This window comes from Paroedura picta, chromosome 3, assembly GCF_049243985.1.
Source record: "Paroedura picta isolate Pp20150507F chromosome 3, Ppicta_v3.0, whole genome shotgun sequence".
NCBI lineage: Eukaryota > Metazoa > Chordata > Lepidosauria > Squamata > Gekkonidae > Paroedura > Paroedura picta.
The window spans coordinates 131,292,131-131,318,562 of record NC_135371.1 but is presented as its reverse complement, the minus strand read 5'-3'; the positions used below and the strand labels follow the sequence as shown (position 1 = coordinate 131,318,562).

Genomic DNA, 26,432 nt, shown 5'->3' with positions numbered 1-26,432 from the left:
TAGCAAATTTGCCCATTCAAGTTTTTCAATCCAGTTTTAATATATACTTCCCCTTGGCTCAATATGCAGCATCTATCTCTTTTTCATTGCTTAGATTAATTTATTCACAAGCCATAATTATTGCCTCTTTCTGCTTCCATGCACCCTGCTCCTGGTGTGTCCACATTATCTCGCTCTCCCCTTTATCCACCAGATAACTATGGCAACTAATTAGTACAGCTCAGATTTTCTTATTGAAGTAGTATTCCTCCATAAAATAAAGAACTCTCTTATCTCTAGAGTCTGGGGAGTAGCAGTGTTGGTCTAAAGCAGAGCATACTTTGAATCCCAGCATAAAACTTTGCTAGTCTTAAAGGTGCCACTGGACTCAAACTTCATTTTTCTTATCTCTATTTCAAGTACTTCTAAATTGCCCTTGACTCTCCCTTCTGCTAGCTGTTGCTGAAAACCACATATCCAAAGCAGAGTAATGGTGTTTATGAGATCATCATCAGATCTTGGCCACTGGGGGAAATTTTTTAAAGGCATGTGGAAATTAAGGTATTCCTTGTGAATTTATTTTATATTTTTAATATTTTATATTTCAGTTTATATACCACTGTTCCCCGGATGAGAGTGATGCCAGTTCCCAGGTAATTCCCCTAGAATTACAGGTCATCTCCAGAAAATGGCTGCTTTGGAAGGTGTACTCTGTAGTGTTATACTGCATTCAGGTTCCTCCCCTCCTGAAATCACACCCATTCCCAGCTCCACCCCCAAAATCTCATATTTCCCAACTCAGAGCTGGCAAGATTCAGATGAGAATATGAAGGTAAATAAGTGGAATTTGTTTAAAATCTAAACCTCTGGTAACTTACATTGCTTAAACCAGGGGTAGTCAAACTGCGGCCCTCCAGATGTCCATGGACTACAATTCCCAAGAGTCCCCTGCCAGCGAATGCTGGCAGGGGGCTCTTGGGAATTGTAGTCCATGGACATCTGGAGGGCCGCAGTTTGACTACCCCTGGCTTAAACACAGAATATACTGTTACCTACTTTAAAGCTATTCATTCAACAGAAATTGAACGAAAACGTAGAATCACGTATATAGTTTCTGAACTTTTCTTCAGGACCATTTGTTGTATTCATGTCTTTTTTACTGCATTGTTTTCTAATTTTGTGTAATTAGTTTTTGCATTGTTCTACATGGGCCTTCCCTTATCCCTAACCTGGAAATTACAACTGGTCTAAAACGTGGCTACCCGACTCCTTACAAGGACGTAATGGAGAGCCCACATTCCACCTGTTCTCCAGTAGCTGAAGTGCCTACTGGTCAAGTTCTGGATCAGATTTAAGGACGTAATACTAACCTTTAAGGAAGCCTTTCTCAACTTTTTTACTATTGAAAACCCCCTGAAATATTCTTCAGGCTTCAAGAAACCCCAGAAGTGGCACAATTGTGCAGAATATGGCTGGGAAGCATTGCTGTGTACATGTCCATCTGAGGCTCCTCCCTTCTCACCCCATCCAGATCCATCATTGACCATTTAGGGAGGGGGGGGAAACAGGTCGACATGACCATGTATGATCTTATCATCCGATAAATGTTTAACAAATTAAAAAAATAATGAACTCCCACCCATTCGGGAAACCTTTCCTGGGCTGTCAAGAAGCCCCAGAGTTTCACGAAACACTGGTTGAGAAAGCCTGCTTCACAGCCTTGTGTGATCAGGGACCTGCATGCCTGGGGTACCACCTCATTCGCTTAGCAAATTTGCTGGTGGTCCCCAGAGAAATGTGCTTGGCCCTGGCTCCATCCTGGTGGAATGAGCTGGCAGCAGGGACTCAGACCCTTAAATTCTGAAGGGCCTGCAAAGCGATGCTCTTCCACCAGGTGCTTGGTTGAGGCCAAGCTGAAGGGGCTGACCCTGACTAGGCCTTACTCACCCCATGACTGAAAGAATCAACCCCCAATGTTACTGTTAATTGTTATTTATAACTAGTAATAAAGCCTGCTGTACTCTAAATACAGAGGGCGCTAGTGGGTCGTGGCCCCCTCCCCTCAGCGCGGCCTACCTGGAGGTGAGAGGGGCAGAGTTGAAGCGTGCCTGTTGCCACCGCGGCTCTGCCGCCAGCCGCACCGGCGCTGCCACCAGTTTCTCGGCTGGCGCTGCCGCAGCCCTCGCTGCAGCGGCTGTGGGCTCCACTGGCGCCAGCTGCCCTGCCGCCAGCGCCAGCTGCTCCGCTGCGGCTGCGGGCTCCTCCGCCTCCTCCGGTGCCGCCGCCTCCTCCAGCGCTGCCGGGTCTGCCGGCGCCGGTGCCAGCTCCGCAGCAAGGCTGCAACCTGCCTTCAGGAAGTCAAGGGAGGTAATGGTGGCGGGCGGTCAGGGGAATGTGCGGGGCCTGGAAGGGGGCGGATAGTAAGTCCGGCAGCAAGGGACCAATTGTGAGCTGCGCTGTGCGCAGCTCGCAATTGGTCCCTTGCCGCTGGACTGACGCTGGCAGAGGCCGATTGGCCGATTGGCCCCTCCAATTGTCAGTCCGGAGGACGGGGCCTATCAGCACCCTTCCTCATCCCAGACCGGGCCCACCCTCGGGGCCCTTACTGTTTTATTTAATCCGCTCCGCTAGGAGCGTTTAAAGATGTGGTTTTGCAATGTTCTGATGCCTTATTTGAAAGTTGATGTTACATACTGTTGTTACTATATATCGTTCCATGTAATTTGTATTATATAATGTTCAATGTAAACTGGCCAGAGCTGCAAAGAAATGGGCAGTATAGAAATATAAATAAATAAATAAATAAATGGAGAGGATAAAATAATGAAGTATGTGTTTGCAATTTTAAAATTTTGCAATTTTAAATTGATCCATTTTTAGGAATTTAATTATATTTATTGTATGGAGATTTTATTTGGAAGACTGTTGTAAGCCACCCCAAGACCATGTTGGAGAGGAGTGGCATAGAATCCCAGCAAACAAACAAACAGATGAAGATCTGCAGGGCCTGCAAAAGGGAGCTCTTCCACCACGCATTTGGTTGAGACCAGGTGACCAGCAACATCTATAGGGCCCCTGCTCCCTCCCTCCCAGAGATCCACCCATGCGTTCTGCTCTGGACCTGCTTGCAGCAAATGTTAATATTACTGGTAAGTGAAAAGCTGAGTTCCATGTACTGTTTTCTGCATTTTTATGTAAACTGCCTCAGGGGAGGGCGGTATATAAATACAATAAATAAATAAGTCACGTCTTACTACGTTTCTGTTGCATTATTATCTAATTTGTAATCCAATTTTATGACAATGTGTATAATGTTTATGATATTCCTAATGCATTCTGAAATGTTTTAATCTGTCTTGATTCTCAATGTGAAAAGCAGACTATAAAGTGAAATTGTAACTCACTATAGTTGCACCAACCTATTCCATTCTACAATACTTGGTTTCCTCATCAAATTTTTGGAGTTGGGTACTCAAAATTTGCCAACATTTGTTGGCTATTTGAAGGCTCACCTTGAGTGTCTGAAAAGCTAAAATGTATGTTGTGATAAAGTCCACTACTTATATTGTAAGGGCTATTTGCATGTTCTCCAGCGTATTGTACGGGATCCACTTCTCCAAGCAAGCAGGTAGAGGCAGAGTCATTCCTACAGGCCAGCAAATCCACTATATTACATCAAATCCTCAGAGAGATCTGTCCTGTACCCTCAAAGTGCTTCACCCAAGGAAAGTAGTGGCTCTCCTCTTTCTGTGACCCTTCCAGGTCAAAAATAGTTTGGATATTTTTTCACATAAACCTGCCGGGGGGCAGGGGGGTCATAACTTTCAGCCCAAATAAGCACTTGAACCAGTGTTGCGTAGAAAGCTAGAGTGTCAAGCTAAGAACTAGGAAACTCAAATCCAGATGTCTACTTTGCCATGAAGATTGTTTGGACCAATCCTCATGGGGTTGTTGTAAGGATAAAAATGGAAGACCGGAAAACAATGTATACTGTTCTGAGTTTCTTGGAGGAAGTGAGGAATAAAAAAATGTGCTAAATAAATTCAACAGAAACATTTTGTAATGCACAAGGAAACATCAACAATAGTTAAGACATATTATCATTCCCTTTGTTACATAAAACCGATGGGCACAGTGAGATGAGGGCAAGCTACAACAATATAAAGCAAGAAACCTGAGCTTTATTGTTAATGTGAAACAAATCTGCAGTGCATCTGCTTCTATGAACCAATTACAGTCTGCATGGGCCAGGCTAGTTTATCAGATCTCGGAAATTAATTAGGGTCTGCCGTGGTTAGTATTTGAATCGGAGACTATCAAGACATTCCAGAGGAACAAAGTTTGAGTCCAGTGGCACCTTAAGACCAGCAAAGTTTTATTCAAGATATAAGCTTTTGTGTGCATGGACACTTCTTCGGATATAATAAAAGAAAATGTCCTCAGCTATACATATAGGTAGAGAGGGTATGTGTGTGTGTGGAGGGTTAATTGCCAAGAAGTCTTAGCTAGGGTTTAGATGCATAATTGACTGGGCAATTACTACTATAATAGGATTCAGGAACTTATCAGAATCTTGTGAATGGTTGGTAATTGGCATACAAATACAAGCGTTAACAGACAGAAGCTTGAGTTTAGCAGTAGCCCAAGGACAAGTTCTGGACACAAACAGGAACTGAGAGAACAGTAAGTACACCTTCAGTTACTTTTTAATCAGCTTTCCTTAAATGTTTCATATACATATGGTTAATAAGAATAAAGATGGATATGTAACCAGGCAATAAATGCAGCTAATATTGGAATGGCACATTTAATGTCATTTAAACTGATATGCAAATGATAAAGGAATAAACAACAAATATGGGAATTCAGCATGTCTAGTGCTCTGCCTCCAAAAAACCAACAAGTTCAATTCCTGGGTATAATCGAGACCTGAGTGACCTGGCATGTGTGATAGTGAGATAAGAAGCCAATGTCCCTGTTAAGTCCAGGGGCTCTATTATCCTGAGTATTGTAATAACTTGCAAGTCAGCAATCTACCATTCCAGTCTGTTTCAGAATTTTTTAAATAACAAAACAGGTACTTTAAGAACCCCCCCCCCCATTTACTGCCCTGAGAGGGTGAAATGTTTGCCTACAACAAATCATATGGATGACTATATCCTAGGAGTGTAACAAAGAAAGGGTGAAAATAAAGGTTCCAGTATATCTGTGTTTCAATTGTATTTCATCAGCAGCAAAAGCTAAAAATGAGAAAAGATAATATATAGAATATGTCCCAAGTTACAATTTTCACAAAAGGAGAATGAATAAATGAGACTTATCCTACACACTATAGAAAACAGCTCTAAAAAGGAACCAATCTCACAGTGGCTGTTTTAACAGGACAGATACAGTGCATCAATCTAATCACTGAAGCAAGAAAAGCTAAAACAGCCACTTTGAGATTGGTTCACTCTTACCGCTGTTTTCTATGCTGTATAGCAGTGGTCCCCAACCTTTTTATCACCGGGGACCACTCAACGCTTGACAATTTTACTGAGGCCCGGTGGGGGGGGGGTAGTTTACTCCTCTACTCTCAACCACTGCCCTAACGCCCTAACGCTATGGTAATGTTTAAACATCCCTTCAAAATAAGATACAGACACGCCACAACAATGAACATAAGGAAATTTTATTTTCATGGAAATTTTAACTCATGACGATGACAAATCAATGGGAACCCTGAGCTTGTTTCTCTGCAACGAGATAGTCCCATCTGGGAGTGAAGGGAGACAATGACACCTGGGGGCCGGGGAGGATGAAGTAAAAGGCCGGAGAGGGGGGGCAGGCGTCCTTCGGGGCCCACCTCCAATTAGTCGACGGACCACATGTGGTCCGCAGTCCACAGGTTGGGGATCGCTACTGTATAGGCTTTTGCTACTGATGAAATACAACTGAAACAAGCATATATCGGGACCTTGTTCAGCTCAGCTTTCAGCATCAACTCTATTGTTTAAGGAAACACAATAAAGAGACTTTATTTTTACCCTTTCTTCATTGCGCACCTAAGATATAGTCAGCCACATGATTGTTTCTTTTGCTTTGCTGCCCTGCTGTGTGACTTGACAGGAAACTGAATTAGATATGGAGAACTGACAAAATTCATAATGTGTAGTTTGACCCATTGGCAGCATTAATGAGGGATTAATTAGTTATTCCTGCAGCCCCTCATAACTCAAACACACGTAACTTGATTTGTCTCTTGACACCTTAGCCCATTTCATAGCACTCTATTTACAACAGAAAGTTTGAACTGTCGTATGGACCCCCAAGCCAATGGGAGGCCTGGGTACTAATCTTGTCCCAACAGGAATTCAACTCAAAGTTCACCAATGCAACCTTGAGTCCTGAAGAGTTGCAGCCCACCTGTACTAAGTATCCCAAATTTCCATCAAATCCATCCAATCCAGCTGCTTCCCCTATATATGCTTAAGCAAAAGTATTTAGAAGCCACCCCAAGTTTATTCATAACAAATTCTGTACTCAGATCTTATTCCCCATTAGTAGGTTCTGCTCCCAATTGCTTGTCTGCTGAAATCACAGGGACCCTTTGCAGACACTGGTTCTGATCCTGGATCATTGCTCAGCATCACCAACCTGAGGACCCTGGAGCCTTCTTTTCAGGACAGGGAATATGTGACTTCTTTTCTACCCTTCACTCTTGCTCAAGTCTCTTGATCCCCCCCCCCCTCCAAGCCACTCTGTCCCACTGTCTGCCAATCTTCCCATAACTCTATTCCATTAGGCACTAACTCATTCAACCACATCAGGTTTTATTGGGATCATAAACAGTCATATTGTAATTATTATGTAGGGAATAGGCAGCACTATCACAGTGCTGGGCCACTCTTTATGTTTGTGCATTTTATGATTGTTATATGTTTATGAATGGTATGTGTGAGGATTTCTATTTATTTAAAAATATTTCCCCTTTTAGAATTGGAAGTGAAAAATTAAAACTAGGTAGATAATATCAGTAACATAGTGCTAAAAACAGTATTTAAAACCACCACCCCTTAAAATTGAAGCAATAAAACATATCACATTCCTGCACAGAAACAGAGAAAGAATAAAAGCAAGAGTAACCATGAAAATGGGCATACACACAGAGAGATATATACACCAGCCATTAAGACATGCCTGGAAACATAAACATGTCTTCACTTTACACCAAAACCTCAGTAAACAAGCATCAGACAACCTATATGTGCATGAGTGTCGTTGTGAATTAAAAGTGTATGAAAGGGGACATGAATGCAGAGCGCTTTACAAAATACCTCTGCTGGTTGCTAATGCATATGTGTCTCTAGTGATACTTAACTGTATCTTAAATCCAGACCCTGAATACCTGTTATTTCCTGGAAAGGCTGCCTTTGGTATATGGCATCCTCAATGCTACAGACATTAATAACTTTTCTATGTGTAATCAGGGAACCACATACAAGGACTCAGAGACATTCTGTACTGTGAATCATCACCACAGAGCAGCATATAAATGGTAATTTTTCCTGTTCTCAAGATGCCAATATGAAAGATTTATTTGTAAGTATAGATATAGGTATCTCATTCACATATGCAAGTTAATAGGTGATTGACATAAATGTATGAACTAACCTATCGTCTTAATTTGGGGAAATTTCCAGTATTTTCTTTGCATAATGTTTACTTTGCCTTCCGTTCTCAAATCTTAGCACTTTGTCGATATTCTGCCATTCTAGTATTCATCTTGCTTCATGTTTGTAACATCTTTGTAACATTAGTTTCATCCTAATCAGCAAAGCTGAGGTGGTACTGCACCATCAGGTCCAAACCATTCATCAATATTCTTTTATCATCTGTCTCCCCCAAATCAGCTGTCAGCCACTAAGTAAAGTGTGGCATTTATAAGTTTATCATAATATAACCAACAGACAAAAATAACATCATGTTACCACAAATAAACCCATTCTTCATATCACTCTATTACCATATGAATGAAGAAACCATACAACTCCTGTCTCGTTTCATCTATACCAGCTTCCAGTTTGCTCCTGGGCTCACTTCAGGGAGTTATTATTGATCTTGAAATGCCTATAAAGCTTGGGGCCAGCTGCCTTAAGGACTGCCAATTTCCATATGAATCTATTCCTATCTGCTTTGTGGCAACCTGTTTAGGCAAGTTTGCAATGTGAGGATTCTATTTCATATGCTTAGTGCAGTGTAGTGACCAAATGTAGTAATAGCATGTGTTTTTATCCTGAAGACTATGTCCAATTGAACATATTTCCAAATAAGTTCCTGCATTAATGTTTTTACATGACATGGGTGTTTTTACATAAAAGGGTGCCATATAGAGGATGGAGCAGAATTGTTCTCTCTTGCCCCAGAGGAATAGACCAGAACGAATGGGATGAAATTAATTCAAAAGAAATTCCATCTAAACATCTGGAAGAAGTTTGTGACAGTTAAAGCGGTTTCTCAGTGGAACAGGCTTCCTCGGGAGGTGGTGGGTTCTCCCATCTTTGGAAATTTTTAAACAGAGGCTAGATAGCCATCTGACGGAGAGGCTGATTCTGTGACAGCAAAGGGGTGGCAGATTACAGTAGATGAGCAGTTGGGTTGTGAGTGTCCGACATAGTGCAGGGGGTTAGACTAGATGACCCATGAGTTCCCTTCCAACTCATTCTATGATTCTATGTACCGCTTGTAATTTATTTACAATCCTCATGAGAATTATACCCCTCTGAGTCCATTGACTGTGTTTAGGATTATTGCACTAAAAGTCTTGTTTATATATGACACAGTTACTTAGAGAAACCACGTGAGATTTATGTCTCAGCAAAGATTTGTTTGACCAATTACAGATGATGCACCAGTGACAAGCGATTTCAGTGAGTCTCTGCAGCTGTAATATAACTACTGAAGAAAAGATATTACATTCTTAAAGAAGAAATGTTTTATATCAATTCCCATCTTTCTAAGCCACTAACATTTCTCCATTCTGTCTTGCAACCGTGCCCTCTTCTCTCCAGACCACGTCAATCTTAGACTCCTAGGGGACTTGGGGGTAAAGTCCAACATAAACAAAACCCTTTCGATTCCCAAACGGCAAAAATAGTTGAGGAACAAGTACCTTTCCCCCTTAAAACAAAGCCTCATGTAGTGACTCGCAAGCAGCATGCTTTATTGCTGGTTCCCCGGCTCCCCGTCTCTCCCCCCGCCCCGGCCGCCGCATCCTCCCCATCTGCTTACGCGCTTTCCCGCCTTCGCAACTTTGTCTTTTTCACAGGGGCCTTCCTGAGACTTCGTCTTGGTGCCTCGTGGAGTGCCTGTTCCATGGCATATCTCCAAACGCCTCGAACTCGAGCCCTTTCCGACGCTACCTGTTCCTGTTCTCCACATGTGGAAGAAGGCAAGCCGGACATAGTGGCGGAGCTTGGCCTTAATTAGTCTGAAAAGCTGGTTATGGAGCTCACAGGCACAGTGGGAGGAAAGCCCAAGATGGGAAAGAAGCCGGCCTAGACCTAAGGGCGAGGGGTCCTTCCCTGAGTGCGCGCGGCGTGCTCATTGGCTAGGGGCGCGCAGCCTCCGCGATCGCTTCCTGGCCGCGAGGAATGCGCCAGCCGCGGGAGTTCTGCTTGGGCTGAGGATCATGGAGGAGCTGGATGTGGAGCCGCCGCTCACGGTGAGTTGCTCTTCCCGTCTGTGGGACAGGCGCTGGCGGCATTGCGGCGAGAAGGAATAGGAGGGGTGGACGGCGGGTGGGGGACAAGCTGGACTGAAGGGCGAGGCTGGTTGTATTAAGATAAATCCCTCCGACAGCCGATGGGCTTGCTTCTGCTAATAACCATGCTGTGGCATTCTGCACCATCTGACATTACTAAGTTGGCTTCAAGAGAAAATCTCTACTGAGTGTATTACAATAGTCTAGTCTCGATGTTACTGTGGTGTGGATCCAGGGAGCCAGATTGGCTTTGTCAAGGTAAGGAACCATCTTCCGGGCTAGAAGGGGTTGGAATAAAGGTTTTTTTGCAGTGGCATATAGGATAATGTTTTCCCAGTTGTCTGGCAGAATCGAATGAATGTGTGAACATGTTGCTCTGCATAACTGCCTGAGTGGCAGTCTCATCCAGAAAGCCCTTAAAAAAAGAGTAAATAGTTCTGAATGAGCACTATAGCTGTCTTGCTCCACTAAAGATTTGACAGTAACAGCAGGAGATATATGATCCTGTACCTGGCAGATGGAGAAAGACTGAGAAGATTTTATAATGGGATGGAGAACGGTTTTGTTTACTTACTCCAGATTTTGTAATGAATCATGGTTTTATTTAAATTGATCACAAAGTATGCTTAAAAGCTAAACCTCTTTAAACAGTTTTGTAATATTTGCTCTTCAATTTGTCATATAGCTGATTCCAGAACTGAACTCTGAGCAGAAGCAAATATGTTTTGAGTGGGGACCTGTGGAGATGTTGGTGTGTGACACATTGTACAAAAAAACAGGTTAGAAATGCTTATCGTTAATATGCATTTTTTATGAATTCATAGTAGTGAGTTTACTGACCTAAGACAGAGCACTAACGTCCTATTTGGCTGCCCTGTTCAAAAGTTGAATAGACTGAAACCAATAAGGTTAATTGAAAGTGGGGAGGGGCAATGATACGGTTAGACTGGGGGCTTTAATGAGTAATAGTGAACAAAGATTATAATGATAGTCCCAAACTTTGGGCAACAAGAGAAGGAAAGCTTCTACCCACTTTTCGTTACAGTCACCGAGAAGCCACAGTTTCTCAGGATTGACTGCTCTCTATAGAAGATGGCCCCTCCTCTGCTTATTGCCTTTTCTCATCTCTGTAGCCTGTTTTCCCCAGGAACTTTTTCCTTGGGAAAACACTTTAGCTTCTTCTCTGACTGTTGATCCCCCTTGAAGTTCACCCCATGCCTTTCCTTCTCCTGTTGTCAAGCAGCCACTCACTGAGCCTCTCTGTAGAAAGCACCTCTGTCTAGAAGAGAGGTCCCTGATTTTTTTGAGCTTGAGGACACATTTAGAATTTTTACATGGCATGATGGGCTCAAGAATAAAATGTTGGTGTTGGTGCCAGAAGTTGGTACCAGCCACAAAATAATTGTCACAGTCTAATTTTAGTAGCACAGTGCAGATCCTTGTGCTGTAGTGTCAGCTGCTGCCAAAGCAATATTTTAAGAAATCTACACAGCCAATCAGATGCCTTGTAGAGCAAAAATTCTACCTGGCCCACTTACTTCCTAAAAACACTTAACAGGTGTCAGAAAAGGTGTTGGCAGATGCCATAGTGCCCAGAGGCACCATGTTGTGAACCCCTAGTGGGGAGTGTTTTTAGAGTGGCCTCACTATGCAGATGAAATCATGTAACAAACATTTAATAATTTAATAATAGATGATTTTACATGGCTCACACATTATTTTTTGTCCTGAACTTTAAAGCATATCGGTATGTGTAAAAACCCTTGTACAGCTTTATTTACTTAAGTTTCTGCATGTTTTCATGCTCCTGGATTGTTGAGATTTAGTTATATCTAAGTTGAGTTTTGTTGTTTCTAGGTATAAGTAGTATCCGAATTCGGATGAGTTACAATAGAAGTATTATACAACCGAGTTTGTTTTACTTGGGTTTTGTCAATTGCATATCACAGTTCATATTAAATGAAATAGGTATATTTTTACATTAAAGCTTTCTTTTGGTTTGTTTCAGAGCAGAAAGAGAAAAGGCCAGGCTGCCCTTTTGTTTACGTTGTCCGTAAAGATCAAGATGTGTACTCTCACACATTGCGGAAACTTTTCAATGAATCACATGGGATCTTTGTCGGGCTGCAGAAGGATGAGAAAGAAAAAGTTGGAAAGTCAAGGACAGCACAGTAAGTGATATAAAAGGGCTCAACAATGTGACATCATCTAAAATCTAGTAGCTCTGCAAATGTAATGCCAGATCTTCGCATTATTTGCACCCTACCCCCTCAACTTCTATCCTTCTCTTCCATAATTTCGTTCCACCCTCACTTTTTCTTTTGAGACTGACCATAGCTTGTTGTTTCATCCAAACTGGCAAACCACCTTCAATCCTAGTTTCAGGAGCAAACACAAAACAGTTCAGATGTAATAACTGATTTGTTTGAAAACAGAGAATAAGAGAATCATAGTGTAAGGAAAGAGTGTGTTAGAATGAGGCCCGCTTATGGGATGCCAGGCAATGGTTTGATGCTGCATGTGAATTAAGTCAGTGGGAACTTGATTTGATATGGATATTTTTTAAAATTTGCCTTAGCTTCTTGTACAAAATATGGTGTTAGATGGAATTTTAATTTTTGGACATAAAATAGAATTGAAATACACATACAATGTTTGTGACAACTGAGGTAGATCTACACATCTACCTCAATTTGCATTAGATATTGCAGGATCTCTATTACATATAAGCCTCACTAGGAAATATCCTCTCCTATATAATGAGTAATTCTGATAAACTGTGGACCAAGATAGAGGTCTACATACTAGAATATATTATTTGAATGCAGCATAACCATTTCCCTTTCCAAACTCATTATTGTAAACATAATTTAACAATGAATTATTGTTATAATATTTTTATAGTCTGGCTCCCCCTCTCTAGCTGCAAAGATAAAACCATAAACATTTAAAACAATCAGTTAGACAAAAGAAAAACATACAGTGTCACTGAAAACCTGGGACTGGTGAATTGACATTTTAATTGAGGCCTAGATGGAGAAGAGAGTGTGTGTGTGGGGGGGGGGTTGATTGTGTCAGGGAGGCCCATTTAGATGTCAATGACTGTTAGCCTTGGTGGAAGAGTTCCATTTTGAGTTTCAGATCCCAGCTGGCAACTCATTTCACCAGGCTGGAGTTAGGGCTGAAAAGGCCCTGGCTCTGGTCAAGGCCAGGCACACTTCTCGGGGGCTGGGGATCATCAATAAGTTGGCAGTAGCAGAGCGCTCCTTGTGGGGTATACTCAGAGAAGTGGTCCATAAAGATATGTAATGCCTTGAAGATTAAAATCAATACCATAAACCTGATGTGGAACTCCACTGGCAGCCAGTGCAGCTGCTGGAGAACAGGTCGAATGTGCGCTCTCCATGGGGTCCTTGTGAGGACTTGGGCAGCCGCATTCTGAACCAGTTGTAATTCCCAGGTCAGGGATAAGGATAGGCATGCATAGAGTGAGTTATAGTAATCTAGCCTGGAAGTGACCATTGTACTGTGGCTAGGTGTTCTGAGTCCAGGTAGGGCGTTAGTAGCTTTGCCTGGCGAAGGTTGAAAAATGCCTGCCGAGTTACTCTTGTGACCTGTGCCTCCATATTAAGGGAGGCGTTGAAGGTCACCACCAAATTCCTGATGATCTGTGCAACTTGTAACTGTACCGCGTCAAGACAGAGAAAGTGTGCTTCCTCCTTTGGTCTCCTCCTTCCCAGCCACAGGACCTCTTTCTTAAGGGGGTTAAGTTTCAGGAGACTTTGCTGGAGCTGGGTAGAATATTTGGCTGGTTGCTCATTAACAGGTAGAGCTGGATGTCATCCACGTACTGATGACACCCGAGTCCAAGCCTTCAGCCAAGCTGGGCAAGAGGGCACATGAAGACATTGAATAATATAGAGGGAGTCATGCCCTGCATTACTCCGCATTAGAGTTGGCAACCACGCAATTGTTCTTCCCCGATAACATCTCTCAGTCTCCAACTCTGGAGAAAGGAGACCAGCCACTACAAGGCTGACCCCGTACCCTCCCCCCACACTGATGAGACAGTGAGCCAAAAGCTCATGATCTTCAAGACTGAATGGTGCTGTAAGATCTAGAAGCACTAGGAATGCCGATTGGCTTCAATCCAGCTGTTCTGCCTGCTGGTTTTGCTTATACATTATCATATCTTGCGGTGTTGAGTTTTATTTGCTTCGAACTTTTAACTGAAAGTTGTTGATCGTATATCTGACGTGTTCTATGATTAAGTTATGTTTGATGTATCCTGTGAAAAATCTGCATTATAAATGAAATACTTTAAAAAAATCAAAAACATTTAAAAATTTTCTTTTGACAGATTGGTTCGAGTGAGCAAGAGCTACCGTTCAGTCATAAGAGCCTGCATGGAAGATTCACACCAGATGGCTAGTAAGTTACCGTATTTACCTGAAAGAAAAATTTATTCTCCACACACACACACACGCTGTGAAGACAAAGCCAGTGGATCGTCTTTGATTGACATATGAGTTACTGTTAAGTGCGGTAACAAACATTTGTATGTATTCTTTTTACGTACATTGTTTTATATGCAGGATTGTCTTCCTTTTAAGTAAATACTGTATTCTTTACTGGCAATATGAAACAGGCGGGGCTAGTTCCCACTACAGAATACTTTAACGGCAGCCTGAATGGTTCTATAATTGAACAGTCATCTACAATCTCACTTCTGAATGTTAATTCAACTTGTAAATATAAGAGCATAAGAAGAAACCTGTTGGATCAGGCCTGTCGTTTATATGGTCCAGCATCCTCTCTCACACAGTAGCCAACCAGTTACTATGGAGGCTTCCCCTGATTGCATCTCCTGGCAGGGGTGTACCTAACATATTTGACACCCAGAACAGATCATTTTTAACACCACCACTCCTCAAAACATTCCTGGAGTCCCAGTGAGAAAGACGAACTATAAGCCAGTGGTCCCCAACCTTTTTTAGGCATGCGTGGCACCTCCGACTGCAGCCCGCCCCCTGCCCGCAACGCCCACGTGACTGGCGCCCCCCCTCCCTCGCTCGCCCTCCTTCCTCCCTCTCGGATTACGGCTCGCTGCTTCGGCCGGCTGTTCCAAGCCCAGCGCGAGGCGCTCGGCTCCATTGTGCATCCCTCTGCGGCTCCCTCTCGAGGACTCGAGGCCCCCTGTGTGCTGGATGCTGCCGCCGCCGCTGCCGCCCTTCGGCCCGCACCGCCATGGCTCTTGCCGCGGGGTGCCACGCAGCCTCCTGCGCCTGAAAGAGGCGCGCCGCTGAGCACAAGCCCGGGCGAGGCGCTGGCCAGGGTGAGGCGCGGCCGCCGCTGCTGCTGCCGGGAGCCCGCCCGGGGGGGGCCACGCCGCCCCTCCTCCCGCCCCGTGCCCACCCCCTGGGGGGGTTGCCGCCGCCGCTCCCCTTCCTCGCTGGCCGGCTGGCTGTGGGCATCGGCGCGCGATGGAGACAGTGGAGAAGGAGTGCGGCCTTGATTCCCTCTCCCCGCCCTCCCGCAGTAAGAAGCTTCCTGGGCCGCAAGCTTGCGAACTGGGAAGTTTTTTACTGCGGGGAGAGGGAACCGCGGCCCGGCACCATAGCCTTCGTGGCCCGGCACCGGGCCGTGGCCTGCAGGTTGGGGACCACTGCTATAAGCAACATAAATAAAATAATAAATTATCACAACCCATGGAATGCAGTCCACAAGCTCACCCACAGAACCAGCAGAGCAAAGCCCCAGGCAGTCGGAACATAGCTAAAGTTAGTCTTTATTGAAGGCACATTACAGGAACAAACATCATCAGTAGGGATTCACAGAACCAGGGGTTGTTGAAGACGGGGTCCAAGGGGACTTTTATAGGCTCCTACCACCCAATACTGCATGGGGAAACCTGTTCCCAGGACAGAACCATTTGATCAACAAATGTGTGAATATTGGAGACCAGCAGTCTGAACAATGAGGCCAGATTGTCCCTGCTGCCTCCAGCAGCTAGCCCAGATGATTACACCTCAAAGCAATGACAGGGAGATAAGAATTTGCATTTCACAGGACTCACTGGAACAGCGCCTGGGCAAAAGTGCAAAGGGAACAAGAAGGGAGAGGTGAATTGGAGGCGCTCACCTCCAGCCCCAGGGAAAACAGGAAAGACTGACATGACATATAACATAAATGTCCCACAGATTATTGTTGGACAATCTGTTTGCTTAAGATACTTCCATGTGGTGCCATCCACTTCTTCTGATAGCCCTTAACACCCCCCCCCCGATGAATGGGTGGATGTGCGCAGTCCTGATGCTTGGAGCAAAGGAGCATGGTACTGTTTTGGCCAGCAGGCTTCCAAAGGGCACATTCTTCTTCCTGGCTTGGTAATGTGAGTAGAGTCATGCAAATTCATGCGTCCACAGGCTTCAGTGGGGAGGAGGTGTGGGAGTACCTAATCCTACTCTGGACTCCTCTTTGGCCCTAACCTCCCTCCCTCCCCCCCAGGAGCCCAAGAGATGGGTTTGCGCTCAGGGTATATGCTTGCATTCCTTCTTGGTTTGCAGTTTCCTGCCAGAATGGCTCCCAGACTTCTGTAATCTGTTTGCAGTTCGGTCTGCTAAAGGAAAGAGAAGCCTGCTCACCCCATGGACTTCCTGATGGAGAAGGCACAGAGGCTCTGCTGCAATTTATTTTCCACTAGGATTTAATTGGACACTTAAATGGAGCTATTCTGCATCCCTGAGGGTTTCTTGGCCTTCATAGTATAGCTTCCAGCAGGTGGCCTGCTGGAGAAATGGAGAGAACATGTGTTTTACCTTTCATCCTTACTTCGCTGGTGTTTATGTGATCCTAAGTGATCCAATGCTGGGAGCGATTGAGGACAAAAGAAGAAGGGGACGACAGAGAATGAGGTGGCTGGATGGAGTCACTGAAGCAGTAGGTGCAAACTTAAATAGACTCCGGGGAATGGTAGAGGACAGGAAGGCCTGGAGGATCATTGTCCATGTGGTCGCAATGGGTCGGACACGACTTCGCACCTGACAACAACAAAGTGATCCAATACCTTCTCTAAGGGGGGGAAGGCTACTGGATTTCTATAGCCCTCCCCAAATGATGCTCCTTGGGTTTTTGTTGTGTTATTCCAGAGAAACTAGCCCTATTATGATCAGTTCTCTGCCACCCCCTCCCTAGCATTCCTTCCTTCTCAGTTTCCGCATCTCATAATTCAGTGTGCAAAAAGAACAACTGGTGGAAGCCATCTATCAACTGGTGCACTAGCTCCCCTGGCCCATTCAGCTGGTCCAGCATAATGAATTGATCTGTTTAAAAACATTACAAGGAATATTGGATCAATTCAGATGAATAGCCACGTTGAAGTAGCAGAACAAAAGCTAGAGTCCAGTAACAAATTGAGGTTCCCTGAATTAATTGGGGCATTGGAGACTTAGCGATAGGTGGCTACCTACAGGATCTCGACCAATGTATACAGGGATGCCTCCTTAAGAAACTAAGTAAACTAGTCAGATATAAACTGGGATGTTCTTTTATTGAGGAGAATATATTGAAGAGTATAAACAAGCACACAAGATTGTTTAAGTAAAGTCGTACTGATTGGTGATTTTATTGCTTCTACAGTGGGTTTTTGCTGTTACGGTTTTAGCCTTCCATTTAATTTATTCTAAAAGAATTAATTTGTATGCTGCTCTGAGGGATAGAGGCAATTGTATGAATCCTTTAAATAAATTAATAAAATCCGTGAGCTTGAAAAAAAATGGGGGGGAATTCTTAACTTCTTTGTCTTTTATAGTTTCTGCATGGGACCCATTAATGAGAGCACAGCATAGTACCCAGGTAAATAAATATATTTCTTTGAGCTATCATCAGTGAAAATAAATTTTTACTAGTTTTTACCAGGAAGAATTTTCACCTAGCATAAGTTTTGTTACTGTAGCTTGTTTAGTTTCCATTGAACTTGCTGAAGAAGGAGCTTGCTAAAGGAGTCTGTGTACTCTGATATTTCTTAAGGCCGTATCTGAGACTAGCCTACTTCATTCTATCCAGGTTTCTGCCTACCTGAAATTTGTAGTGATGAGTGAATCCTTCAGAATGCCCTGATGCAACTTGAAATTCAATCTAAAAGTTAACTACTGAGAGCTAACTGCATGAAAATGCGTGTAATAACAAAAAGTTCATCTTCCTAGGCAAATGCCAGTTTTGCAGAGGAGCTTTGGAGCAGAAAAGTGGCAGGGACAGGATGCTTGATCTTTTGCTTGCTGCTTCTCCATTCCCATTCTCTCGCCTCAGTAGTCACTTTTCTGGATGTGGGTTTCCAAATGAGCATTTGATTGTCTTGCAACACTGTGTTTAGGGAGAAGGGAGCCATCGCTTCTTTGCATAACCCCCCCCCCTCCAGAAGTGGCTTTTCTCTGGGGAAACCTGCTGTTGGACTGTTATTACCTGCATGCTCATTACATGTCACCCAGCTATCTTGGGTTATATCGCCCTACTGGCTCCCTGGGTAGGGCTAGAAGGTGAGCCCCACTTGATGCTCTGCCTTGTTTCACATTGGGTGAACTTCCACAGCTCTGAAAGAAGGCATAAAAGGAAAGGAAAGGAAAAGATAGAATTGCAGTCCAGTGAGACAAAAAAGCAACATGTGAAAGCATTCCCAAAGGTCCTTGGGCATGGCAGCTGCCCCAACTGCTGTCACTTCAGTATAAATCATGAGGACTCCCTTTGGAGCCAGAAGAGCTTGACCAAGTACCATCTTTCTGAGACACCTTAGCTCCTTCTGAAAGGACTTAGATCCTTAGAACAGATTCCTCCTTGGTATTAAAGGTAAATGCATTCTTTCATAAGGACCAGGGGATCCACCTATTATCCTTCTGTCCCTGTTTGGTCCATCCGAGAGAGAAGGAATGGCACAAACTGGATGTGAGGAGGGCACTCAGAACTTAATAAAGTCCTTCAGAACCATAGTCTCATTGTTTGTTCCCTTCAATCAAACATTGACAGGGATTGAAGTATCCCCAAGTCCATCATTATGGATCAAAACCTATATCTGCTTGGCATATGAGGTCCAGCATTTATCTGTCCCCAGTCCACCAGGGCAGCATCCTTAGGGTTGGGCGCTTTGGCGTCCGAAGCAGTTGTTCGTGCCTGAAGCAGCCAGCACCGCGGGGGGAGGCACTGGCTGCTTTGGGTGTGAAGGGTCGCTTTGGATGACGAAGCGCCCAACCCTAGTGTCCATCTCCTGCCTTTTCCACCAGTCTTCCCATCACTGAAATCTGCAGGGCAGTGAACTGGACATCAGCATCTACCTTTCTGCAAGCACAATAAGTGGAACACCTATAGATCAGCAGACAAAGCCTTTGGTGGGAGAGTTCTCTAACAGGTGGTCCCCCAGTGATCTTTCCTACCCTTCATAAGCTTCCCATCTGAGATGATGCAGCTTTTCACCATCCCATTTCAGGATACTTCCCTCCACTGATGGAGTGCAAAACATTGGACTTACCGTGAGGGTTTCTTTTCATCAATGGAATGGAAGGTGTTCCTTACCTCCTGCAGGAAAGGGGGAATTGGGGTGGGAGCTTCATACCTTCAAAAGGTGATGTTTTTCTTATAGCTATAAGGAAATTTGCCTTAATTCAGAGCTTGCCAAGTATGAATTGGGCTCTTCCTCTACCTGAATGTGGAAGCTCTGCAAGAATGATTTGCATAGCCTTGCCTGCAGAGAGGGTGTAAGGGACATAACCCATTTCAGGATTCCTTTTATTCCACAGATGAGAAGAAATCCTCACAGTAAGGCCAACTTCCCCCCCTCCTAACAATACCTAAGGAGTTATTTTTGACAAAAAGAAAATGCTGCTGTAGTATTTTGTTATCGCTAGTAGCATGAATGTTCAACAGGACCCAGTCATTAATTCAGATCTAATCTAATCTAAATTGGATATAAAGCATTATTAGGAGTTCGGTCAAGCCGTAAGCTTCGTACTGTGCCAGTGACTTCAGTTTTGGAATGCGGAGAATTGATTCCAACCTTCATTAAAAAAGAAAAAGTGGATGAATAGCCCTCATGAAGTGGAGATCCTTTTGATACATTGCACTTTAATACCTTTGAAGTAATATCTGTAACGTTTGTCCATCTTCTCTTGTTGGCATGCTCACCGTATACACAGGCCCACAACTTTTGGCTGTCCTTCCTTCCATCCAGTAATTTGTGCTTACTGCTAGCCCTGTTGCTTTTGACAACTCATTGAGATTTGGAGATCCTTGCTGCACTTTAAATGGCCAACCTCTCCAAGCCAGGATGTTGTGAGGAGTGCCCACTCGTGCCATGTTCATTTTCACACTCACTAGAAGAAGCAAAGATATCTCCCATGGTAACCACTGTGAGTTTGTTGACCCCACCTGTATGTTCGCCTTAGCCTTGGCTCTGAAGCCTGAATCCAAATAGTATACTGCGAGGCAGAGGTACAAGTTCTTGTTTTAGTTGCATTTTATTTCTGCACAGTAAAACACCTTTGAGTAATGTTCAGTTGTTTGACTGCTGATCCTTATGAGTCCAAGTATTAAAGTATTAAAATGATTACTGACCTTTAATTGGTGTCTGTCTCTTAGGTCTCCATTCTGTCTGCTATGGAGTTGATCTGGAATCTCTGTGAGATCATGTTTATTGAAGCAGCACCAGGTGAAAATCATAGTGTAATGTAGTTGAAAAGGCATATTCTTGTGTTAGCACTCTTCTATTTCAGAACTGCTTAGGATGCATTTAGCAGTTGGATATTTCTATAAAAATGGTTCTACGAAATGTCTTCAAAAACATGATCTCCATTTGTTGCCCCTTGCTACATTGAGTGAGGAACACATGGTGCCTCTTACACTTTGTGTTGATCCTGGCTTCTTATTTCCCATCAGTGCTGACCATCCCTTCTGTTGTATGGTGTCTGTTGCTGAAAGGTTGTAGCAGACAGATACAAAAATAAGTTTATTCTCTGTATAAGTTTTGTGCAGATTATATGCACCCATGTTCTTGGTTAGGTTGAATTCTGTGATGCTTCATAAAGGGTCCCCACATGGATGTAAGGCTGTTTTTCACAATGCTCATTTTATTTATTTATTTATTCGATTTATGTACCACTGCTTTTCCTAAGAACCTGTGGCGGTTCACAGAATAAAACGTTAAAATACAATAAAACCCCCATAAAACCCCAATTTACAATAAGACAGTAAGTGGCCAGACATTCTTCTGAATAACCAATCGCATCCTACCTTGTTCAGCCGAAGGCCGAGTCCCCTTCCACTAAGAGTGGGTGCAGGTCTAATAGGCCTTGGGAAGGGTTGCTTGGATGGAATACCGGGATTCTGTCCTGGCCTCAACCATGCGCCTGGTAGAAGAGCTCCGTCTTGCAGGCCCTGCAGAAAGCTGACAATTTTCTAGATGTATATAGTGGGAAATTATGAATACCGTTTACATCATGAGTGTGTGCATGTGTAGAAGTAAATTGGTAGTCATATGTCCAGCAGATCAGTCATATGTGGGTGCCTATTCTATGTGAAATTATATTTGTGTAGGAAATTAATCCAGTATATGAAGCAATGGTTAATGAACATAAATTGAAATTAAAGAGTTGCATCTTCCTAGAATAGCTGAGGCAGGAGCTAACACTTGTTCATATCACAGGGCTAGATCAAGGGGCAAAAACACACAGCTTGCAAGACCAAGAATTGCTCTAAGGTCTTTTGGAAACAGAATATCATCAGCCCCATTATTTGCATCTCTTTTCTCCCCCCCACCGTCCCGACTGCTGTATAGTAATTGCAAAGCAAAGGTTTCCTGTATCTCAAAGAAAATGAGAATGCATATCATTTTTCCAGCTGGTCCTCTCCTCCTTCATCTTCTTGACTGGGTTCGTCTTCATGTGTGTGATGTGGACAACATGGTCTGTGACGTTTTGAAGAGTGAAAGTCCAGCAAAACATGAAAACTTCTGGAATACAGTAAGTGAATTATCTTGTCCAAGGAAGCATGTGTAGTTGCTGTCTGATTTTACTTGCTGAAAAAATGATATTGAAGCCAGAATAAAGTACTACTATGAATTACCTTTCCTCAAAGAGTGAAGTTCCTGGAGATCCTTCCCTGAGGAAGGAAGGCTTTATTGTATTTGTACTCTGTGTCTGAACTAGAAATTCTGTTTTTAAATTAGCTTATTCACTAGCAAAAAGGGCAAGAGTTATTGCTCCAACAAACTAGCTTCTAGCTTTGTACGGTATGTTATTGGTTAAAATTCAGAGGGAGAGTACTATTACAATATTACATTTATTAAGTTTCACAAGAATGATGATTTTATGATCTTGTCTGAATTAATATAACATTTGCATGGAATTTATTTAGAAGACGAATGGTGTGATATGTTGGAAATTTTACTGGACTTTGACTGTATCAATAAACTGTTCACAATGTATATGCAGGATTGAACGCTAGTATTAATATGTAGGTCATTTCTCTGGCTCAGTTCCATATTCTGCTACGATCCACCTTAATTTCTCCCCTTCCAGATAACTATCTTTGTGCTTCAAGGACGAATGGATGAGGCTCGGCAACTGCTCTGTAAGGAAGCCAGTGCCAATCCTGCTTCAGTAAGCATGTGCAAAATTTTGGATGAGCTGATGAAGAAGATGCCGGTGATCAGTGTACGTCATTTGTAGATTTCTCTTATAGCTTTGCTTAGTAAGTTCTTGCAGTGTTATGTTCACAAAGGAGGTATTTCTAGGGCTTTTTCTCTATGCAAGATCATACAATTATTTTTGCTTTGGGTAACCATTCCTTGTATATATCTCTAATAATCAGCTTTGATTTACAACTTTAGGGAGATTACAGTCTTTGGCTATGATGCGACCCCCCATGTTTTGGCAGAAAGATTTACTAAGTTAGTTGTATAAATATCTGTATCCATTGTCCTGGATGTTTCATTTTGAAGTTCCCACCCATGTTTTAAACGATGTCAACGTATTTTTGTATGACAACTCCCCCACACACGCACACACATATGCCGGTTCCATTTCAAGGGAAGTTGCTTGAAATGCTGCACTGTTGATCGAATAGACTCTTCTTATTATACTTAAACGTTGCATGCTTATGTATTCACTTTTCAGCTTGGTAATACCCAAACTCTGACAGAGTTGGAACTAAAATGGCAGCATTGGCATGATGAATGTCAGCGCTTCCTGCAAGATGGGACGTTTGCTTCTAACCCTCACATGGAAACCATCTGCAAGGTGGGTGGGATTTTAGAATGAAAGAACTGTGGGTAAGACAGTGGTAGGTGGCCAATTCTGCAACAAGTATATTTTGGTGAATTTAAAGGAAGCTTAACTTTAAAAAATCTGTTCCTTCTTCTCTTGGTTAGCACTGCGTGACTTTGGGGAGCCGTTAAGCTTGATCTCACCCGTTTGCAAGACAATATATCCAGAGAAAGGGTTGGGGATGGGTAATTGAGTATGATCCTGTTCTGGGATTGGGGGAGTAAAAAGCTCTGAGGCTCACTGACTATTATTGTTTCTAAAACTGAATATTCAGGAACAAGTATATTCTCCACATGAAATAATTTATGGCTGCTTATTATTAAGCAAAGATCCCTACTGAAAGGTTGTATTTATACTACAAATGGGGTTATGTTCAGACTTACATATTTTGTACAACAGCAGGATCAAGAGGTAGTAGTTCCCTGTATTTAGATGTGAACATTAGTTCATTGTTGCAGAAAGCCAATGTATATCCATGCACTAAGACAGGCTTTCTCAACCTGTGAACCCCTGTGGTTTCTCGATGGCCCTGAATGGATGGGAGTTAATTTTTTAATTTTTGTAAACATTTATTGGGTGATATGACCACATGTGGTCATGTCGACCCCCCCCCCCTCACAGCCAGTGATGGGCCTGGAGAGCGTGGAAAGGGGAGAGGCCCTGGGTGGGCACATGCACAGCTATTCTTCCCAACCATATTCTGCACCATCGTGCCACTTCTGGGATTTCTCAAAGCCTGACGAATGTTTCAGGGGCTTCTCAACAGTAACAAAGTTAAAGCATCTGTAAGGCATCTTTCAAGCCCCAATATCTTTTAGCTTAAGGGGTTTGTCTCTGTTCTTTGTTTTTAGATTCTCTTGGGAGATGAAAACACCATCCTAGAGAAGAAAGATCTCATGACTACCTGGTACCATTTTCTGGTAACCCGATTGTTGTATTGTCATCCTACCGTGAAGCCTATGGAACTCCATCTCTATGCGCAGGTGACTTGGGGGAAATGCTACATTGAAAGAAGAGCTGTTTTTTGGCTTTCTGTCACCCAAGCAGAAAAGCATTTGATAATGAGGCTTCCTTATCTTGTTCCTGTTTCTTGCCCTTCATGATCATGGGAATGGAAGGGATGGCACAATTTTGGAGACAGTGCATGCAAAAGTGGCAACTCTGAGACTTCACTATCCCTCTCCCCCTGGCATGCAAGCTTTAACAAGCAGCAAAGTTTGGAAAGTTTCCAAAATGTTGTACTGAACTCCACCTCCCAAGCTGAGAGCTCTGTTCTGTGGCTTAGTGGTAGAACATCCGCTTAGCACACAGAAGGTCCAGGTTCCATCCCTGGCATCTCCAGTGAGTATTTGCTGCTGGTGGAGAAAGAGGCATGGTCCTAGGATCCACCCACAGCATCTCCAGAACACCTACTTGCTTTTAGATGTTCCTCATGGAAGGTGCAACAATCACTCGGTGCTGTCGCATTGCAGTCTCAGCAAAAATTAACAATTTCTGAAATCCATTTTGTTCAAAGATGGAAGCTGTAAATTTGACAATTCAGGGCCAAAAAGGTACTAGATTAACATCCAGTTTAAAGGATCAGGTAGTAGGTGCTGTGAAACACCTTTGTCAGGGACCCTGGAGAGCTGCTGTCACTCTCAGTAGTTAGACCTCGATGGTCTGATTTACTAGATGGCAACTTAATGGGCCTTAGACCTTTTCATCATTGAGTTGGCCTTGACATGGGAAGAGCTGATGCTACCATGACTTAACTACTGTAAATGGAGAATGCTGCTGGACTTGTATTGTAAGTGATCTGCTGCACTTACATTGGCCATATAACAGGAGTTTCTGTTTTCTTGACTGTCCCCTTGAAACAATGGGGGAGAATCCTGTTTATCTTTTTCAGTCCCCTTCTGTTTACTTCCCTTTGTATCCTTGCTGCTGTTTGTCTCTAAGGAGTTTAATGGAGGTTGGTGCTGCACACACATTCTCAATATTAAATATGCCTCATCTCTTTTTTTGTAGTCAAGCCTGGATCAGTTTCTCGGGGGTGAGAATAATCCTGAGCCCTTGGACATTATCTTGCTAGCAGCCTTTGAATTTGACATCCATCAAGTGATTAAAGAATGCAGGTGACTTTACTTAGAGTGGGTTTTAGTGTGGGTGCTTGATCTGCACTTCTAATCCAGAATTTCTTATATGTTTATAATAATTGCTTATGAATGTAGAAGTGGGTCTTAATAAAAATAGGAGCAAGCAATGTGTGGAATGAAATGTGTGCAGAGCTCATGCCTGTGATTCTATTAGATGTAATAAACTTGATATATTGTGTCATGTTGGGTTTGTTTTTATTAAACTTTAAAAAGAAGTCTTTCCACATCAGTTGTAATTTTATATTCCCCCCCTTTCACCCTTTTCTTTATGTAGCATCGCTCTGAGCAACTGGTGGTTTGTAGCTCATCTGACAGACTTGCTAGACCATTGCAATCTTCTTCAGTCTCACAACCTATAGTGAGTACTTTTTAATTTCTATATTCATTGGAAAGTCTAATCCAGGGTTCTGGAGTTGACCCATATGGGTTGGGGCCAGCATACTTCAAGGATTGCTTCCTCCCATGTTTCTACATGACCACTTTGGTCATCTTCAGGGGCCCCTGCAATCTGAGGCCAGGTGGGAGGCAACTCAAGAAAAGGCTTTCTTGTTTGTGGCAGTGAAACTTTGCAACTCCCTCTCCAGGGAAATTAATCAGTCTCCCTCTATAACGGTATTCTGCCAGTGGGGGAAGACCTTTTGTTGTTGGAATCCCCCACTAACACTTATTAGCCCTCCTTTTTAGAAGAAGAGTTGGTTTTTATACTCCGCTGTTCAGTATTAGATGGAGTCTCAAAGCAATTTACAATTGCCTTCCCTTCCTCTCCCCACAACAGACACCCTGTGAGGTAAGTGAGGCTGAGAGAGCTCTAACAGAACTGCTCTGTGATAACAGCTTCTAACAGGACTGTGACTAGCCCAAGGTCACCCATCTGGCTACATGTGGAGGAATGGGTTATTAAACCAGGTTTACCAGATTAGAAGCTGCTGCTGTTAACAACTTCATCACTATAGGTGTTGTAAATATTTTTAACATAGATTTGTTTTTTAAATGCTGTTTTAATGCTTGAAGTGTTTGCAGTTTGGGTGGAAAGGTGACCTAGAAATGTGTTAAGTAAATTATTGGGGGGGGGGGTGTTGAGAGATCATTCAGTGACTGGCAATTCAGAAAGAATATATTTATCAGATGAGGCCGTTTTAAAGACTTCCATTTAGACTAATTTTATGGATAACACATAGCATTATGAAGCACCTCATGGTATTCATAATGATTCATCTACATAATCACAGTAATCCTTCAACAATCCTGAAAGAGCGAAGTCTAACA

At 43.2% G+C, this 26,432-nt stretch overlaps 1 protein-coding gene across 2 annotated transcripts in view; it reads left to right on the top strand.

Moving 5' to 3' along the window:
- Positions 1–9,503: 9,503 nt before the first annotated feature.
- The window catches only part of NUP85 (nucleoporin 85), a 35,307-nt gene continuing 18,378 nt past the window's right edge, over positions 9,504–26,432 (top strand). Inside the window, exons 1-12 of one of the 2 annotated variants that reach the window (XM_077327858.1) lie at positions 9,504–9,682; positions 10,407–10,500; positions 11,730–11,892; positions 14,082–14,152; positions 17,532–17,575; positions 20,345–20,414; positions 21,602–21,723; positions 22,282–22,416; positions 22,879–23,001; positions 23,880–24,011; positions 25,039–25,145; positions 25,441–25,524. In XM_077327858.1, coding sequence (XP_077183973.1) covers positions 9,650–9,682; positions 10,407–10,500; positions 11,730–11,892; positions 14,082–14,152; positions 17,532–17,575; positions 20,345–20,414; positions 21,602–21,723; positions 22,282–22,416; positions 22,879–23,001; positions 23,880–24,011; positions 25,039–25,145; positions 25,441–25,524 — 1,178 coding nt within the window. In that variant the 5' untranslated portion in view covers positions 9,504–9,649. The remainder of the gene's footprint in view (positions 9,683–10,406; positions 10,501–11,729; positions 11,893–14,081; positions 14,153–17,531; positions 17,576–20,344; positions 20,415–21,601; positions 21,724–22,281; positions 22,417–22,878; positions 23,002–23,879; positions 24,012–25,038; positions 25,146–25,440; positions 25,525–26,432) is intronic. The other variant, XM_077327857.1, reaches the window with a different exon arrangement.